Source organism: Mauremys reevesii, linkage group 1, assembly GCF_016161935.1.
Source record: "Mauremys reevesii isolate NIE-2019 linkage group 1, ASM1616193v1, whole genome shotgun sequence".
Lineage (NCBI taxonomy): Eukaryota > Metazoa > Chordata > Testudines > Geoemydidae > Mauremys > Mauremys reevesii.
In genome coordinates, this window is record NC_052623.1 from 315,428,664 (window position 1) to 315,447,386 (window position 18,723).

An 18,723-nucleotide genomic window follows, 5' to 3' on the forward strand; every position below is an offset into this window, starting at 1 on the left:
CACAAACTGCCCGCGGGTGGAGACCCGCTGGTCTGGAGCAGCTGAGGGTTTGGTTTACAATAAAACAAAAACAACGAGGAGTCCTTGTGGCACCTTAGAGACTAACAAATTTATTTGGGCAGAAGCTTTCGCGGGCTACAGCCCACTTCACTGGTGCCTATGTAAATGCTGCTTCTCTGGAGCTAGGGAAGGAGGGTCTTTGGCCCCACTTGGCGAGCCCCGGCCACAGGGAGGTGAAGGGGCTGCGCCGAGTCGCGCTGCCCGGCCACGGCTGCGCTGGGGAGGGCCACAGCCACGGCGCCCCGCCCGCCCCCGTTACCTGTTCTCTTTATCCAGCTGGTTGATGTCGTGTTTCTTCAGCAGCTGCTGGAGCCTGCCCAGGTCCCCGCTGGCGGCCGCTCGGTGCAGCTTGCCCAGCTCCTTCTCCCGCAGCTCGTAGCCGACCCCGGGCAGCGAGTCGCGGCTAGGCGGCGACTGCTCCTTCTTCTTCTTCCCGAAGCCGAAGAACTTCTTCATCCTCCGGCGGGGCGGGCCGGCCCGGCCAGCTCAGCAGGGGCATCCGGGCCCCGCAGCGTCGGGAACTTTCCGCCCACCGCCGCGGCCAAACCCGGGTTAGCCGCGCGCTCACTGCGGGGCTCCCGCGAAGCGTTGGCTGAGGACAGCAGGGGCTGAAGGGCCGCGACCGCTCGCTGTGGGGCGGGGAACCCCCTAAGGCCTGGGGCTCCGTCCGTCACTCCGCAGCCACGGCAACGGCGTCCCAATCCCGATCGCGCATGCGCAGGAGACAGGGGGCTGCTGGGATGGGCGGCTCGACGCGCAAGCGCGAACTCTCTGCGGCCCCGCCTAGTTGTTCTCACTGCGGTCCGCCTAGATCTGTACCCAGCAGGCTGAGGCGAGGCTCGCGGCCGAGGAGAGTGGCGAGCCAAGGCTGGAGGCCACGTCCCATCGCTGTCACCTCCGCCCTGCTGACTCGGCGCCTCATACCCCCTTCCCCTCCCCACGCTAGACCTTGGGTGCTCTGGTGCCCCTGCCGGGCCAGCCCTGCCCTTGTATCCCTCCGCCGTTCCCCTGCACGCGGCTGGGGGCGCCCCGCCTCTTCCTGCGCCGGGCGGCTGCTTGGCGATGCTAGTCATGATCCGAGGGGCTCCAGGGGGCCTTACTCATGTTACTGGTAAGTCTCCCCTGGGACACACAGCGTAAGGCTGGTCCCCCTGCTTGACACCACTCTTGCATTGGACCAGGGCACTGAGGTAACGTTTGCAAAGCGAGTTCAGAAACTGAAAGACCATCTCCATTGTCCGTGGTAAGGGGTCATTTACGTATCCCCAAGATTTACAGAACACTTCTTTCCGCACCTGTAAATCATCTCTAGTAGCTACCCAGTTTTTGTTGGTTCTTTGTTCACTTAAAGGATTTGATTATAGACAACCATTAATTCATTTAGTTCTTAGGGTCTTCTAAGAATCTGAACATACATTTCATTACATATTTGTAATTATACAAAAATAACATTAAAAGATTATTAAAATTGCACAGTCAAGCACTCAGAAGTTAGGAAGTGCCACATTTAAGGTTGCATTGTGATACAGTCTCTATATGATCAAATACAGTTGTTCCACAGGACCCTTGCCTCATTCAGTGCACATCTTTCACGTTAGAGGAGAAACTCCCCAAGGGTCAGTCCTAGGACCAATTCTATTCAATTTATTCATAAATGATCTGGAGAAAGGGGTAAACAGCGAGGTGGCAAAGTTTGCAGATGATACTAAACTACTCAAGATAGTTAAGACCAAAGCAGGTTGTGAAGAACTTCAAAAAGATCTCACAAAACTAAGTGATTGGGCAACAAAATGGCAAATGAAATTTAATGTGGATAAATGTAAAGTAATGCACATTGGAAAAAATAACCCCAACTATACATACAACATGATGGGGGCTAATTTAGCTACAATGAGTCAGGAAAAAGATCTTGGCGTTATCGTGGATAGTTCTCTGAAGATGTCCACGCAGTGTGCAGAGGCGGTCAAAAAAGCAAACAGGATGTTAGGAATCATTAAAAAGGGGATAGAGAATAAGACTGAGAATATATTATTGCCCTTATATAAATCCATGGTACGCCCACATCTCGAATACTGTGTACAGATGTGGTCTCCTCACCTCAAAAAAGATATTCTAGCACTAGAAAAGGTTCAGAAAAGAGCAACTAAAATGATTAGGGGTTTAGAGAGGGTCCCATATGAGGAAAGATTAAAGAGGCTAGGACTCTTCAGTTTGGAAAAGAGGAGACTAAGGGGGGACATGATAGAGGTATATAAAATCATGAGTGATGTTGAGAAAGTGGATAAGGAAAAGTTATTTACTTATTCCCATAATACAAGAACTAGGGGTCACCAAATGAAATTAATAGGCAGCAGGTTTAAAACAAATAAAAGGAAGTTCTTCTTCATGCAGCGCACAGTCAACTTGTGGAACTCCTTACCTGAGGAGGTTGTGAAGGCTAGGACTATAACAATGTTTAAAAGGGGACTGGATAAATTCATGGTGGCTAAGTCCATAAATGGCTATTAGCCAGGATGGGTAAGAATGGTGTCCCTAGCCTCTGTTCGTCAGAGGATGGAGATGGATGGCAGGAGAGAGATCACTTGATCATTGCCTGTTAGGTTCACTCCCTCAGGGGCACCTGGCATTGGCCACTGTTGGTAGACAGATACTGGGCTAGATGGACCTTTGGTCTGACCCGGTACGGCCTTTCTTATGTTCTCCCACACATAGGCGCTGACTTCTACTGGCACCAGTGGGTGCTTGACCCCCCTTTGCTCCCGGCCCCATTCCAACCCCTTCCCCAAAGTCCCCACCCCTACTCTGCCCGCTCCCTGCCCCATTCCTACTCCTTCCCCAAATCCCTGCCCCCACCTCTTCCCTGCCTTCTCCCCTGAGCCTGCTACTTTCCTGCTCCTCCCCCTCCCTCCTGGAGCTTGCTACAGCAGTTTGGTGGTGACAAGCGCTGGGAGGTAGGTGGAGGAGTGGGAATGTGGCATGCTCAGAGGAGGAGGTGAGGTGGGGCGGGGAGCTTAGCTGCTGGTGGATGCAGAGCACCCACTAAGCTTACCCAGGAGTGCCCACAGAATCAGCGCCTATGCTCCCACATATATCAACTTCAAGTCCCTGCTCCAAAACACAAGGCATTAAAGCTTCCCAACAAAATGGATGTAAGGATTTTTTTTTAATCTGGACAAAATAACATATTTGTCCCTAATCTTTGTCTCAGAAACAGGTGAACTGTTTGTTTGGGTGGGTGGTTTTTGTTTCATTGTGTTAGGTTTTTTTGTGTGAAATGTTTAAAAATAAATTTAGCTCAAAGCAGACATCCAACATGGAAAATTTAAGTCCAAAGGGTCAAAATTTGGTAAAGCTATAAGCAACTGAAAACAGGGTTTTATAATAGAAAATGTTGTGTAACCAAATATAGTCTTTGCTACTTATACTTACATACACATACATTCACTACTGCTTATAATTACAATAAGCACAGAGGCTTCAGTCAGAATCAGGGCCCCATTTTACTTGTTATGGTCCCTTCCTCAAAGACAAATATTAATGAATCAAACCAATAATCTTGCTAGGTATGTAACTTCTTATTCCCATTTTTGAAGGGAGAACTAAGGCACAGAGCAGTTAGGTGCCATTCCCAAATCAGTGGCAAAAATTCCCATAAACTTCAGTAGAATTAGGATTGGGCCTCTGATGAAGCATAGTTGATCTGTCTTAACTATATAATTATTCTGAATATGTCTTATCATTTCTCCCTCCTTTGCACTGCTAGGTTCTAATCTCTGTCCTCATGCCCTCATCACTCCTTACACTAGCTCAGAGGTCGGCAACCTCTGCCACATGGCTCACCAGGGTAAGCCTGGGGGGGGGCCAGGCTTTTGTTTTTCTGCCACGGGTTGGTTTGTTGATCGCGGCTCCTCTCCTGCGCGGCCCGGCCCCAGCCCAGGGGGGGGGGGGGGCGGCTGTGGCCCCCTACAGCCCTCAGCCAGCCGCGCACGCCCCCCGCCCCCCCCATTGGGGTGGGATGGACAACTAAGCCAAACTACCTGCATGGCCTGCATGGTACTGAGCACTCTGAATCCAATCCAGCAAAACCCTTAAATAACTTTGAGCACATGAGTAATTCTTGATGTCAATGGGATTAGTCACATTCTTAAGTGTTGGATCAGAGCTAGATACATCAGCACATTGCAGGATTGAGCCCTAAGCTTTTAATTGTGTTCAGTTTTAGCAGATGTGTAAGGAGAGGGAGGATACACAAAGAGCATTTGTACAAGAGCTGGGCACACATGTTCCCTAAATCCAAGGCTTCTCTAGTTTAGCACCTATTTTAGCCCTAGACTATCTTGAAGGTGATGCCATGGTCTGATTCCCTCCCCAGGAGTGTCAGGGAGCTCCAAGCTTGGTGCAGCTTCTGAAGGTATTATATCTGCCGAAGACACAATGTGTCCATCAACTCTTGCTGGGATGCTGTGCCTCAATATTACTATTATTGTGGGCTGTGGCTTAATGCCACAGCTGAGCCCTAAATCATCCTAGTTGTTCAGACCAGTGTACCCAACAACATCATAGCTACAATTGTGTTTGAAAACAATTGTCAAGCATAGTTCTGTTCAACATGGTTTGGTGGATCCACATTGTTGATGTGTGTTAGGCATTGGGTATCAGAACTATGGTCATATCTGTTCAGGAACTTGTAGATGTGGGGCCTCAAACATTAAACCATGTTAACAGAACAGAGTATCTATTCACTAATGCACAACAATATTACAAACAATTTTGTTGGCAAAAGTGGTACTCTACATTATACATGTATCTGGGTTCTGGCATGGTCTGTAATTGTGCTAAGTGTGAATGCCAACTGTTCTAAAAAGCACTTTGTTGCAGTTTTGTTTCGAACAGGTTTTAAACAAGATTTGCAAATATTAGTGTGGGCAGAGCCTTAAAATGCTCATGCTGGAAGCCCTCCCAAAAGCTTCAGCCAGCAAATGTTTCTCCTTTTGATGCAAACATACAATTTTAAATTGCTATTTTTTTAAAAAAGTCAGAATTGGTTAATTAATGCCCTTTGGATTTTAAACTACTTTAGAGCTTGAGTATTTAAAATCCCAAGAGCATTGCATAAAAGTACTGCCAAATTTATATGCATATGCAAATGATGCAGCTCTTGTATTGCATAATCTTTGATTATACTACAAAGCAATCAGATTTCATCTAATTACAAATCATTACACAGCTTTCTCCTAGTGCATATGTAATTGATCATTGTTGCAAGTTTACTGTACTTTCATTACCTCGTTAGGCTCTCCTTGGTAATGTGGCATAATAGACACTAATAATTGTTCCAGTGTATGAAATCTACTCTAAATGCAATTTTAGCTTTACAGCCCATGCATTCATTAACTATAATAAACAGAATTGATGATCAGCGTGGCAGAGAGAAGGTATTATTGCAGTTGTTTTCACTACATGTGCAGTTGTGTATATGGCCAGAATGTTTGTCAAAGTTGTAATACTCAGTCAGGTTCCTTGCACTTAAAGAAAAAGAGAGGCATTGTGAACACAAAATTCATAACCTTCTGAAAATGTGGATGCATTTCAAATAGTGCCAGGCTGAAGCAAATATAATTGAAACAGGAGCAGTAGGGCTGTTAACAGAAAAAAGAAGAAAGATGGTACAAGGCCTCCAAGTCAATAAAAGTGTAAACATTATAGTGCATATGGTACACCCACCTTCTCTGCCCAGGAACCAGGGTCCCGGTTATGGAGCTTGTTGCACCTCTGTCCTGGTCCTGGTCTCTCTGATGGCACCCCCTCAGGTTTTGGGCCTCATGCATTTAATTCTCCTGGGTGGAATTCCACAATTTCTCTCACTGTTATACTGGGCCCTGAACTACAGTATCTTTGTGTATCAACCATGCTTACCTAGCAAGTCCGACTGAGTTGGTAGACCTGCGATTCTTCCCTTTCGGAGTTTGTGATCACTGATGTATAGAGCTTCCAGTGTACTTAAAGTACTGTTTGTTTCAACAGTGTGAACAAAGCATTTAGACTAAGAGAGAGAATTTTACAACAAAGTGCACAAACATCTGTTTTAAGTAAAGGCGTATCATCCCCTGATGGTAATCAAGGCAGGCCTGATTTCTTCAGGCATCCTAGTGATGCCACTGTGTCAGTTCCCCTGAAAAGCACTTGCTCCACCCCTTGAGAGAGTGTTTCTTTTTGAACTACAAGAATCCTTTTGATCTTCTGGTTCCCAAGGCTGGGCCCTGCTCTCCAAACCACTTCTGTAAATCAGCTGAAGCCAGGAGACAGGATCTCCAGAGCTAATAACTCAGGCATTGTCTCTTACTAAACCTTACCAATGGGTGGTTTCTCTTGAGCCATTGTTTCCCTTCCTGCTTATCTCCTCATTAAACTAAACCTATATGTTCATACAGTAAACATCTCAATAACCAGAACATACAGTATGCATAAATTATTACAAAGCAGCTCCAGTTCTGTCACAACAAATCTAGAAATGATTCACATGGGGCCTCCCAACAATATATAAAAAAGACATTTGATTGACAGCTTGTCTCTCTACTGTAGAGACAAATTGCTTGAGATTTCTGAGATGTGGCACTGCCTCCCAGACCCAGTTGTATATCTTACCCAGTCCTGAATTTACAAAGATACATTTTATTTATATTTCTCTTCATGGCTTTTCCCAGGGAGTAAATATTACCGCAGTGCAGCAGCCTGTGCAAGTCTCTACTGGCCATAAGGCCTGCATTAAAGGGACATTATCAATTTGAAATTTAACCAGTTTAGAAAACTGCTTAGAAGTAATTTCAGGTATTATACCTCTCGAGTCCCTCTGCCAAAATTTTTAGTTTGACGATGACATTTTCATACTTTAAAAATTGTTTTTCTCGTCTATTGCTGTGTGAACGGCCCTAGCAAACAACAGGGGACATTAGCTAAATAGCTGACTCTACAGAAGAAACAGTAAACCAGATTATATAGAGAGTGCTATCAAATGCACAAAGTGAAAAACAGAGAACACTGTTTTTGTCCAATCTCGTGTGTTGTTACAAGAGGAGATAAATGTTTTCTTAGAAAAGTGCAATTTTTAGGTTGGCAGCCTTTCATCAAAGGTGAGATTCACTTCAGGGCACAGCAATTAATGCATTACTTAATCTTCACTTAAGATGATAATGCAGGGTTTAAGTACAACTTAAATGAAGGGGGCCTCTGCACAAGGTTATGAAGTTCACCTTGGGTGAGGGCCAATGCACATCCCTGCTGGAGCTGTATCTGGATGAAGCACTGGTAAAGCGGCTACCCAGGACTGCCTCTACACGCTATGGGCTGGATTCTCCAGTGCACCAAGCTGTCATCCCAGCCCTTGCATAAGGCGCTATTGAGGGGGCAGGTTGGGACATGGAGCTGCACTGCAGTACACCTTATACTCTGCTGGTTTAAGCTCCATTACAGAGCTTCTGCCTCTGGCAAAAGTTAGTCCACCTGCCATGCTAACTTCTGCAGGGCTTGGCGACTGAGGATCAGGGATCTACTGTCATGGTACTCAGATTTAGTGGAGAATTGAAGCCTATGTACCTGCAGAATGGGTCACTTTCTTGGACAAACATAGACCAGTGAGAGTTAGAGGTTGGTGGCTGAAAAGCTAGGGACTACAGGATCTATGTTTACAGGTGGTGCAGAACAGTTGCAGTCACCTTTCCAGCCCAAAGGTCAGAGTAACACACACACAGAAAAGAAGAGCTCCATGGCAGTCTTGGGCCCTGGTTTTAAGCTCTCAATGACATTCTTTCCCATATTGTAAAGCCCGGTTTATTAGCTTTTATGCAGTTGAAACAAATTTCGCTTTTAATATGAGGCTTACATGGTACATAAGGCCTGTGTGAGCTCATTGCACCAGCATGAGTTTTGCCTGTGGGATCAAAGTGGAACTTTATACTTTGTATTGGGGTGACATTCACCCCAAAAGAGGATGCAATTCTTTTTTCTAAACATTAATTATCGTGCAAATTTTGACCACAACCTATATGAAGCACAGCTCCATTTTAGAAGATTTTAACACTATGCTGTAAATGTTTTGTGGTTAATCTATATGTTAAAAATGGCCAAGGCAGTTTAGTTTCTTTTGCTAGTGTGGAAAAATATCACATAGCCAAAAATGTCTATCAATATTACTGTTAAGTTCATAATGGCTTATTTTCCTTTAACATGCAGGGACTAAACAACAGTACTTGACAGTATCCCCATCAACATACTTGCTCACTGACCTGCTTCAACATGATTAAAATACATGGGATGGACAGTATCTAGCTGGGGACATCAGTGTTTTAATTGAGTCCCGTGAGCCAGTTGTTTCAGTAGCTTAGATGGGTTCTGAGTTCAAACAGTATTTGCCTCTTGTCTCCACTCTTCATTGTCAGTGATAAGTCTACCCATCATGTACTTGATCAGACATCAGGGTATTTAGCAAGCCTGTGTGAGAGATGTTTATCTCCAAATGTCTTGGTAAGGGATAGATCTTCTTGACGTACTGTTATTTTATCCAGACAGCATCGTGAGCAATACTTTCTGCTTGGCATGTGTTAGTTTCATCCAAATGTCACTATGGGAAAGAAGCTTGCTTGGCACTTGTCTCTTTTATACATCCTCTGAGCATTCTTGGCAGGTTGTCCTGAATGAATAATCTCACCAACCTGTTCTTTCCCTCCCCAGTAGCATTCTTTGCTACACCACATGCCATCTAGTGGGCTAAATGATGATATACATTTAAAAAATAAATCAGTACTATAGCAATAGCACTAATTGCAATTGGGTTACCAACTCAAAACACATTTAGATTGTAAGAGTCTTGGGGCAGTTCTGTCTTTTCTATTATGTTTGTACAGTAGTCTGCATAATGAGGGCCTGATACTGATTAGGACCTTTGAATGCTACTGAATCACAAATAAATATTTATCATCACTGTCGTAGGCAGATACTTAGATATGTAGAGTGATCCTCATTTATACCATAGCTCTTTAACACCTCCCCTCCCCATTCTTCCTGCACCCATCACTCTTCATCTGCAGGGGGAAGGATCGCTGTACAGGGAGCTGCTCTCGCATCCACCCAGCCTCTGTGCATTCAGATCCCCCCTCATACCCAGAGCCTCCTGCATAGCCTCACCCCCACCCTGCACTCAGAATCCCACTCCCCCTGCCCCTGGACCACCCCAACAAGACATCCACACCAGGATTCTGACCCTACTGAGCCCCAACCAGCTGCACCTGGAGCCTCACCCCACTGAGCCCTACTCCCCCAGCATCTGGACCTCCCACTGAGCTTCCCACACCCGGACCCCCCTGCTGAGCTCTATCTCCCTCCCCATACCCAGATATCCCCCCTGCTGATCCCAGCCACCTTCATCTGGACCCCCTCTACAGAGTCCCATTATTGTTACATCCAGAACCCCACAACAAGCCCTTTTGCATCCAGATCTCCCCCGCACCCAGATCCCCTACTGAGCTGCCTGCAATCATATTGCCCCACACAGAACCCCCTCAGCCCACCCCTGGACCCCACAAACTAAGCCCCTCCACACTTAGATCGTGCCTTGCTGAGCCTGCCTGCCTACACTTGGTGCACCTGGCATGTAGGGGAAGGGCCCTGGGGTGTTTCTGGGGCAGGTCTGGTCCTTGCTCTGTGTCAAGGTTAGGTGCACCCGCGGGCGGGAGTGGGGGGAACTGCACAGTAATCTCCCACCTCTATGCAGCCAGTGGCCTGTGCTCTCCAGTGCCAGGCTGAAGCATCCACATTTATTTGACAAATAAAATTTGCAGAATTTTGCAGAATTTTAAAATCTTATGTACGGTATTTTAAATTTTTTTTTGGTGCAGAATTTTTAAGTTTTTGATGCAGAATGCCTTCAGGTGCCCTCCTGTGGTGCATTTTGCTGACTTCAGCATATGTGCAGGATACAGAGGGCCTCATTTTAGGGTTCATAGAGAGCCAATAGAATTGTTAGCTGTTCCCCAGCCTAGTGCTGAAAGGAGTACATGTGGTGTGATACTATCTGAGTGTATTTTGGGGGGAAAGAAGCCCCGTGACATCATAACCTTACTACATGGGTCTCTGTGCCTCCATTTCCCTGTTCTTGGAGGAGCCAAATGCTTCAATATTATTTAGCTCTCTGGCCAAATCATGCAGTGCACTCCATCCACCTACCCTTCCAGAGGTAAGAAAAAATTTAAACAAAACAAACTCTTCAGTTCTTAACCTTCAGCACAGGGCTCCCCATATCCCTTTATCCATCCTCCAGGCCTCCCCCATTTCTTGTATCATGACTTCTTAAGTCCAACTGATCCCTTCCTCAAAGCTGCCCTATTACCCTGATATCACAGTTTCAGTTGCAGACTTTCTGACTTACTCTAGAAAACCACCCACCTGTCTTTACTACAGCAGCAACTTCCTGCTCTCTGCAGGTCTCTCTCTATCTTTTTTCTTTTTCTTTATTTTAAATGTCAAAGAAGACTTCTGCCCATCTGAATGCCCAGAATTCATTTTATAGGAAGCACTGACTCCAGATTGATGCTTGGTCACTTGATCCAACCATGGGGCCCCAAACCAATACCCATCTCTTAAGGCACAAGTAGGACTGAGCGTAGGCACTGACTTCATGGGTGCTCCGGGGCTGGAGCACCCATGGGAAAAAAATTAGTGGGTATTCAGCAGCCGGCACCAGCTGCCCCACTGATCAGCTCCTCCCCCTTCCAGCACCTGCCGCCTGCCGCGATCAGCTGTTCAGTGGCATCAGGACTACTGGGGGGAGGAGCCAGAACTGGCAGGAAGAGGTGGGCTGGGGTGGAGCCTTGGAGAAAGGGTGGAGTGGGGGCGGGGCCAGGGGCGGAGCAGGGGCTGAGCATGGCTGGGTAAATGAGGAAGCCAGCACCTGTTGGGCTAAGCCCAATCCTTGTAAAGGGCCAGCCCACCCTCTGACAAAATCTCTATACTTTTTCACTTTCTTCACACTCATGCAGCTCAGGGCAGGATTTAGTACCTAATACATCTCATTTTGAAGTCTGAACTATATGTTCCTGCATTTATTTTAGAGTATGTACTTCTTGCCATCTAGTGGCAGTAACATATTGTTTCACTACCCTGAAGTGTTATGCAATGAGCTTCTCTGCGGTGTTAATACATAGCTCTGGAGAGCTTAGCGTGTCAGCTTAGCACATCCAATCTTACTTTTTCTAAAAGCAATAAAGTAAAATGTTGAGCAGTTGAAGTTATGACTTCCTAGAATACTGTAACTATAAATGACTCCTTTCCTTGACTGATTTCCATAGGTAATAATTCCAGTTCAGTTTGGGCATGTTGTCTCTTTTTTTCCTGTAAATAATTAGTAAGGCTACATTTTAGTCACTGGTATTTTTGGTAAAAGTCATGGACAAGTCATGGGCAGTAAGCAAAAATTCACAGCCCGTGACCTGTCTATGACTTGTACTATATCCCCAGGACCCTTGCTGATGCTGGGGGCGGGAGGGTTGGTGGGGCTGGCAGGATCCTTACCCGGCTCCACGTGTCCCTGCAGCTCCTGTGGGAGGGAAGACCAAGAGGGCTCCATGCCCCTGCGCAGCTCCCATTGGTAGGGAACCACAGCCAATGGGAGCTGCAGGGACGGCGCCTCCAGGCAGGGGCAGCACACAGAGCCTCCTGACCCCTCCGCCTAGGAGCTAGAGGGACTAAACTGCCCAGCAATGGCCAGTTCGACTGGCCCAGGGGCTGCCTGATCTGCTTGGGCAGCCCAGAGCCAGCCGCACCAGCCACTGCAGAAGTCATGGAAAGTCACAAAATCCATGACTTCCGTGACCTCTGTGACAGACATGGAGCCTTAATAATTAGTAAAGCTGGTTGGGAATTTTCCATCAATTTTTTTCAACAGAAAATGTAATTTCCTCAAAATCAACATTTTCTAGGGGAAATTTTTGATTTTTCTGGAATATTTAGATTTTTCATTGGGAAAATCAAAACAAAATATTTCATTTTCAGGTTGACTCAAAATGAAATACTTCATTTTATTGAACAGGGCATGGATCACTCAAAAACTGAATTGAGAAGTGGTTCTATAAATACATTAGAAGTAAGAGAATGCTCAAGGGAAGCTGCAGATCCACTACTTAATGGGAAAGGAGAGCAAATAATGGATAACACACAGAAAGTTGACATGGTTAAAATCTTTTTTACTTCAGGCTTCACTAAAAAAGTTAAATTATGACCACTTAACACAATTATTTAACACAATACTTAACGCAATTAATATTAAAATGGGAGAAAGATCTTGGGTCAGGAAAGGGAAAGGGAAAGAGCAGGTTTAAAAAATATCTAGATAAGTTAGATGTATTCAAACTGACATGGCCTGATAAAATTCACCCTATACTATTTAAGGAACTAGCTAAAGCAGTCTCTTAAAATTTAGTGCGTACCTTCGAGAACTCTTGGAGGGCAGGTGAGGTCTCAGAGGATTGGAGAAGGGCAAACAAAGGGGAAAAAGAGAGACCAGGGAATTATAGACCAGCCAGCCTAACTCACAGACACAGGGGTGATGTTGATTACAGGACAAAACCACGCCTATGGAAAGTTTGACATGTCAGCTTCCATAGTAAATGGTCTGGGTGGATAAGGATTGGGGCTGTAGTGAATGCCCTCTTCACTTGATCAATGGCAGACTGAACTTCCAAGGACCCAGAAGAACTGTGCTCCTTTTCACAGAAGTGTCTGCATAGGGGCGATCAGGCTAGAAAATCTCTTGATGAAATACCAGTAGAAACTGGCAAAACTCAAGAACTACTATCCCGCTTGTATGTTTGTCAATGGCCTCTAGCTGGATATGGCTACCACTTTGCATGGGTCCATAGTTTGTCCATAGGGGAGACACTAGACCCTAGGAATTCAACCATGTCCTGGTCGAACCTGTAATTCTCAAGATTTGTATATAGGTGGTTTTGCCAGAGTCTTTCTAAGACATGGTACACATAGAGATCCTGCTCCTCCAAAAAAGAATATTATCAAGATAATTGACTACAAATTGGTCCAACATGTCTCAGAAGATACCATTAATGAAGTGCTGAAAGGTCACTGGGGTGCTGGTCATGCCTTTCAGGCTGTGCAGTTATTCAAAATTCCCATACCTGATATGGAAAATGATCTTCCACTCTTCTTCTGAAATCTGAACTAGATTATAGGCTCCATGAAGGTCCAGCTTGATGAAGACCCAGGCAGAGAGCTCACTAATAAAGGATATGGAGTACCAGTTCCAGATCATAATCTTATTTAATGTCCAATAATCCACTCACATGGATGCAGGGAGCCATCCTTCTTAGTCACAAAGAAGATTGGAGCCCCAGCCAGAGATGTGGAGGGGGTGGATGAACTCTTCTAGGTTTTCCTTGAGGTAGCTCTAGAGAGCCTGTAGCTCTGGCTCTGAGAGGGAATAGATTTGTCTGAAAGGTACCTCCACTCCAGACTGGAGGTCAATGGGGCCATCATATCTGCCATGCAGTGGCAAGATGCCAACCTTTTTTTTTTTCAGTTGAATACATCTGTGAAAGCCTGTTACTTGGAAGGTATTCCCAAGGCAGTTGGGAGAATAACAGAGGCTGCTGGGGTTCCTTCCCGACTAACTTCTTTGGTCTTGGGGTCCATTGGGGGGCGAGTAGAGCTGCAGAGGATCTCTGACAAACATGGAGCCTTAATGATGAGCCATGGGATGCTGAGAATGTTTGGAGAGTGCAGTGAGCAAATCAACCACAACTGGAGGACCAGGGTAACCTTGAAGGGTGACAACTTCTAAGGGGGCTGTGTGGTGGATGACCAGGCCTGAAGAGAACAGTGATCTGTCAATGGCCTCTATGAAGTCAGGAGGAATTTTGCATTGGGTCAGGATATTATGAGCTTGGGCAAACTCCAAATCCATGAAATTGCCTGAAGCTCCAGAGTTCACTGTGGCTTTTAGGTTAACCTCCAACAGAACAGAGTGCCGGAGAAAAAGCAAGAGTTGGAGGGATGTCGGACTATGATTACCTGCTGCTGAACTTCTGTTGGACCATGCTATCATGAGGTATCGGAGCAAGGGAGTGCAGGCCTGGCTGAGCATAAATAACTTGTATAAATAAGCATAAGTAAGATCTCATTTCTTACTGGACATGAATGGGAAGGTGAATGGAAGGTTAAGTTGTAAATAGAGGTTTAACAAGCAGCATGCTGGAATCAGGATATCCGTGCTAGCTAAACTAAGCAGGAACAACCACGGACAAGATAAACCAGGTTTTACACGAACAGCACATGGACAGAACATGCTGTACATGAACATGCTGTACAGGTATTGGTTCCTGGAAAGTAACCATGCCAATCATAAAGCATATGAGGCAATGTACAGGTAAGAATGCATGTGTTATTAGAGTTAGTAAAAATGTGTATTAAGTAAAGTTTTGCTGTATAACTTTGAATGTGTGTTATGCCCTATGCCCACTCCCTATGCTTGAGTCTCATCAACTCAGCATAGGTTTGATGGATGCCAAATAATGGAACCTGAGTCATGAGACTGGAGTCGAGCTGAGTTTTGAGGAACCGAGTGGAAGAGGTTTTGGGAGAACCTCAACAGGGGAAGATGCCAGCTGAGCCTGGACCTCTGTATCAGGGCTGGAGTTTCCCATTTCCTGACTGGAAATACAGACAGGGCTTTCGCAGGGCAGTTTGACATGAAATGTCCCAGTACAGGATAGGCCCCATGTTCAATACTGAGAATCAGGGCTGTCCTTGGTTGAGCTGCATGGCTTCGGGCTGGGACAAGAGTGCCAGGCATTGGCAGACTGGACCTGGTGAGACAGATGGGGATCAGGACCTCAACCTTCTTTTTAGTCAGCATTCCATCAGGCAGTTTTTAATGCTTAGCTCATTCAAGATGTCCAGACCAGCCAGTGGGTCTGCTCATGCCAGCTCATCTTTAATCTCATCTTTGAGGCTGAGCCGGACGCAGTAGCACTGCACAGCCTCATTCCATGCAGTGTTAACTACCAGGTACCAAATTAGTATACTTAGCATAATTAGCAGCATGATTAGCAACTGGCCAGAAAGCCTGCTGGAGGGTCTGGAGTGCGGCCTCAGCTGTGTGCACATGGGTCAGGTCATCAAAAATTACTTCCATGGCTTGAACAAAGTTCTCAGACTGGTTCAAGAGGTGGCTAGACTTTTCCAGGAGTGGGGAGGCCCAAGCCAGCGCCTCCCTGGTCAGCGGGCTAATGATAAGTCTCAGCCAAGATGACTGATTAGTGGGTAAAGACTGGGAGCAGCAGGAATAGGAACCGGCACAGGATTTTAGGTTCCCGAGGGGGAGGAGTTGTGGGTAACATGGCCTTTGCCTGCAGTGTAGCATTCTGTGCTTGTGGGAGGTCTGCCTGAGTACATAGCTTCTGTAGGGTGCCCACTACCACCAACAGGGAGATGCTGGCCTTAATGGGATCCATTCCAGTAACAAACTCGTTTCTACTCCCCTTCTTTACCTCCCTTTTTTGTTAGTCAGCTAAAACTGTCACGGACAAGTGGTGGTCATGCCTAACGGTCAGAGCAGTGGCAGTCAGGAGCCAAGGTTCAGAGCCAGAAACAGGAATGATCACAGTTGTGGGCATAAGTGTTGAGCAGCCACTGGCCAAATGCTAATGCTGGGCATAAAAGCAGTCCTGGCAAAGCTGCTCAGCCAGTTAGGCAATCTGGCCGATTAAAGGTTTCAGCTGCGGTTAGCTAGCTGATCGCAGGCCAAGCTTCAGGCCCTCATTTCTGACAGTCCCGTATGTCTCCTTGGTTGAACTACAGTCCCACCTCCGGTTGAACTGCCCTGAGGGAACCGTGACCATGGTGTATCATGGAAAATGTATTCCAGAGAATAATGGGAGGATGAGGCTGTGATGCTGTCTAGAATGGCTCGCAACTGCGAGTGCCTAACTCAGGCAGACACCCCAAGCTGGTGCTGTGTTCTATAATTAGATTTCACCAAACCAGTAACAAAGGTGAACTCCTGGATCACTATACCAGACTTACCTGAGTTGCAGAGAGTCCCCTTGAACACTCCACTCTATCTTGTCACCCAGACAAACTGGATTTTGTTATAAAATGGCTATTTACACCAAAATCACATCACATATAGGTTGTTTACAGACTCAAAAGACCAGTTGCTTACCCCAGATCAATTGGTACTCTAGATCTTACACCAAAGACAATGCTGATAGCCAATTCTATAGTAAAATAACTAAAGGTTTATCAGCTAAGAAAAGGAAGTGAGAATTATTGAGAGATTAAACCAGATAAAATATATGCACAGATGAGTCACAGTTTGTAATTCCAAATGGTGGCAGTGATGTAATAACCTGCCAGTTTCTCAAAAGTCTTTTCAGAGTACCCAGATTGTCTCTGGGGATCTCTGCTTTGCATCTGGTACACTGTTAGAATTCTTCATTTGCATTCCATAAGGCTTCTTTCTCGTTTGATTAATTATTTAGTTATCAGGTTGTAGCGGGGTGATCACCCTGCTCCTGCCCTGAGCAGGTTAAAGCAGCCCTGGAGAGGGCTGTGGTGGACAAAAGCTAGGCTGATTGGGAGAAAGCAGCCACAGGTGGGGCCACACCCCCCTCAGGCCACAGCTGGCCCTATAAGAGGGCTGAGGGCCAGAGAAGGACCTGGCTGCCTGGGAAGCTGAGGAGGGTACCTAGGGTGGAGTAGTGCTGGGGAGCTCCAGCCTAGAAAAGCCCTAGGCTGCAGGCTGAGTTAAGGGCCCACAAAAGGGCACCAGGGCTGCAGAGGGGCAGCCTATGACTAGGCAGAGGCAGCTGGTTCACCCTCCACCCCCTTGCTGATGAGTGGTTTATAGACTGCAGTCTGCCCCAGGGAGTGGGGACTAGATGGTGACTGGCAGTAGCCACTGAAGCAAGGTGGGGATACTGGGTGGGGAGACCCAGATTGTGGGTTTCTGTGGGGGGCAGAAACCCTGGGTAAGGGGCACCGGGGTTTGGGAGGGACATGGGGGGCCAGCGGCAGGTGAGACACTGGCCTGTAGAGGGTGCTCTGGGCTGGAAAGAACTAATTCCGTGGATGACCAGCAGGAGGCGCTGCACCAGTGAGTTGTCACCCTGCCACAGAGGTGTACACAATGTAAATGTTTGTTACTACATTACAATAGGATACAGATAAGTGAAAACAATGTAAGTGATATCCCACTAGTTTTCTTTGTTTAAACACCAAATACACTCGTATACATTTAACAATCACTTTGATCTAATTGGCCTGGGGCTCTGGCATGAGCTGGAACCTGGTCTGCCAGCATAAGAGGCATCTAAACTACCACTCCTATAAGGCACCACAGCAGCTCAGTTGGATGCAGTTCAATGTCAGACTGAGCCAAAATGAAATGGTTTGACATTTCCAAATCAAAATTTTTTGGAACTTTCTGTTCTAAGAAAAATTTTGATATTCTGATTTTTCATCCTTATTCAGGAATTAGGCATAGGAGTATCAAATTTTACCAAGGGATGGAGATTCTGATTTTCTACCAGCTCTAATAATTAAGTTTTCCAGCTATAACTGAAAATATTCAGTACTTTGCCAAAATATAGCTTTAAATTCTGAAGTTTTATTACACTATAACCATTTCAAAATGCAGCTCCAAATTAGCAGCAGGGCATTCATTTGATCAAATAGCTTGTTTGAATAACGCAACATAAAAAAATAAGTCTCATAAAAGCACAGATTATGAGCATTCCTGCAGTTTTAATTTCTGCTCATATTGAGATACTATGCCTAATTTCTGACAAAAAATGCAAACATATCCTAGTACCTTTTAGCTCTTGGTGAATATTCTGCAATAGAATGTGAAACTTCCATAAGCAGGTGCCATTTTGTTAACATGTTTCTTTTTGTTCCAAGGTGCATATATTTTTACAGCTGATTAGTAATTCATCTGGAGTAACTTGTCCCCTGGATCTGAGCATTTATCTTAATCATTGGATTTGGCATGTCTGTGTTTTGTTCTGAGTCATTACAATCAGTAATTAAAATATCTAAATCATAATAGGTTGTTGTAGTATGGAGAAATTATGTATGTGCTTGTGTAACAGGGTAGAGGAGTGCTGAGGTAATATGTGAATAATACTCATCTTTCCTGTGCCTCAGTCTACGTCTCTGCTGATGCACCAGAGCTCAGCTTTTTTCAAAACTGGGGGGGGGGAATGATAGAGTTAAACCCCAGAATAAAATTTCACGCATACAAGCAGTTGCAATCGGGCATTTGGAAATCAGGAATTTTTTTAAACAAAACTATTATGCATTAATTCTCTTGGTAGTTACACACAGAATCCCTCACTTTATTGCTATTACAAACGTTTCTGTTTCAGTGTTACCTTAGTACCTGCATACATACTACTCTCCAGTCATCTCATGCAGATGACTTCTTATCTCTGCAGTGTGGTATCAAAGGTGTCTGTGTATCACCTGGACTTCTCAAAGCCAGAGGAAAATGGAATGGTAACCCCATATTCCCCTCTAAACTCCTCAGAATTTCCTCGCTAAAAACTGTCAGAAGATCCTTACAGCCAGCAGCAATTTTCAGTCCCCAAGTCAATCATG

At 45.7% G+C, this 18,723-nt stretch overlaps 2 protein-coding genes across 19 annotated transcripts in view; one reads left to right on the forward strand and one right to left on the reverse strand.

Annotated features, from left to right (window-relative positions):
- Positions 1-902, reverse strand: part of ANKRD7 (ankyrin repeat domain 7) — a 184,049-nt gene extending 183,147 nt beyond the window's left edge. For 13 of the 18 annotated variants that reach the window (XR_005590376.1, XR_005590374.1, XM_039509062.1 and 10 more), the window contains exon 1: positions 320-899. Coding sequence is in view for 14 of the 18 variants with exons in the window: in XM_039509062.1 (XP_039364996.1) it covers positions 320-516 (197 nt within the window). In the remaining 4 variants the exon portion in view is untranslated. Of the gene's footprint in view, positions 1-319 lie in introns of all 18 variants that reach the window. The other 5 variants (XR_005590372.1, XR_005590371.1, XM_039509035.1 and 2 more) reach the window with 3 other exon arrangements.
- The window catches only part of LOC120376441, a 47,130-nt gene continuing 29,180 nt past the window's right edge, over positions 774-18,723 (forward strand). Inside the window, exon 1 of the mRNA XM_039496981.1 lies at positions 774-1,171. Within this exon, the coding sequence (XP_039352915.1) occupies positions 774-1,171 (398 nt within the window). The remainder of the gene's footprint in view (positions 1,172-18,723) is intronic.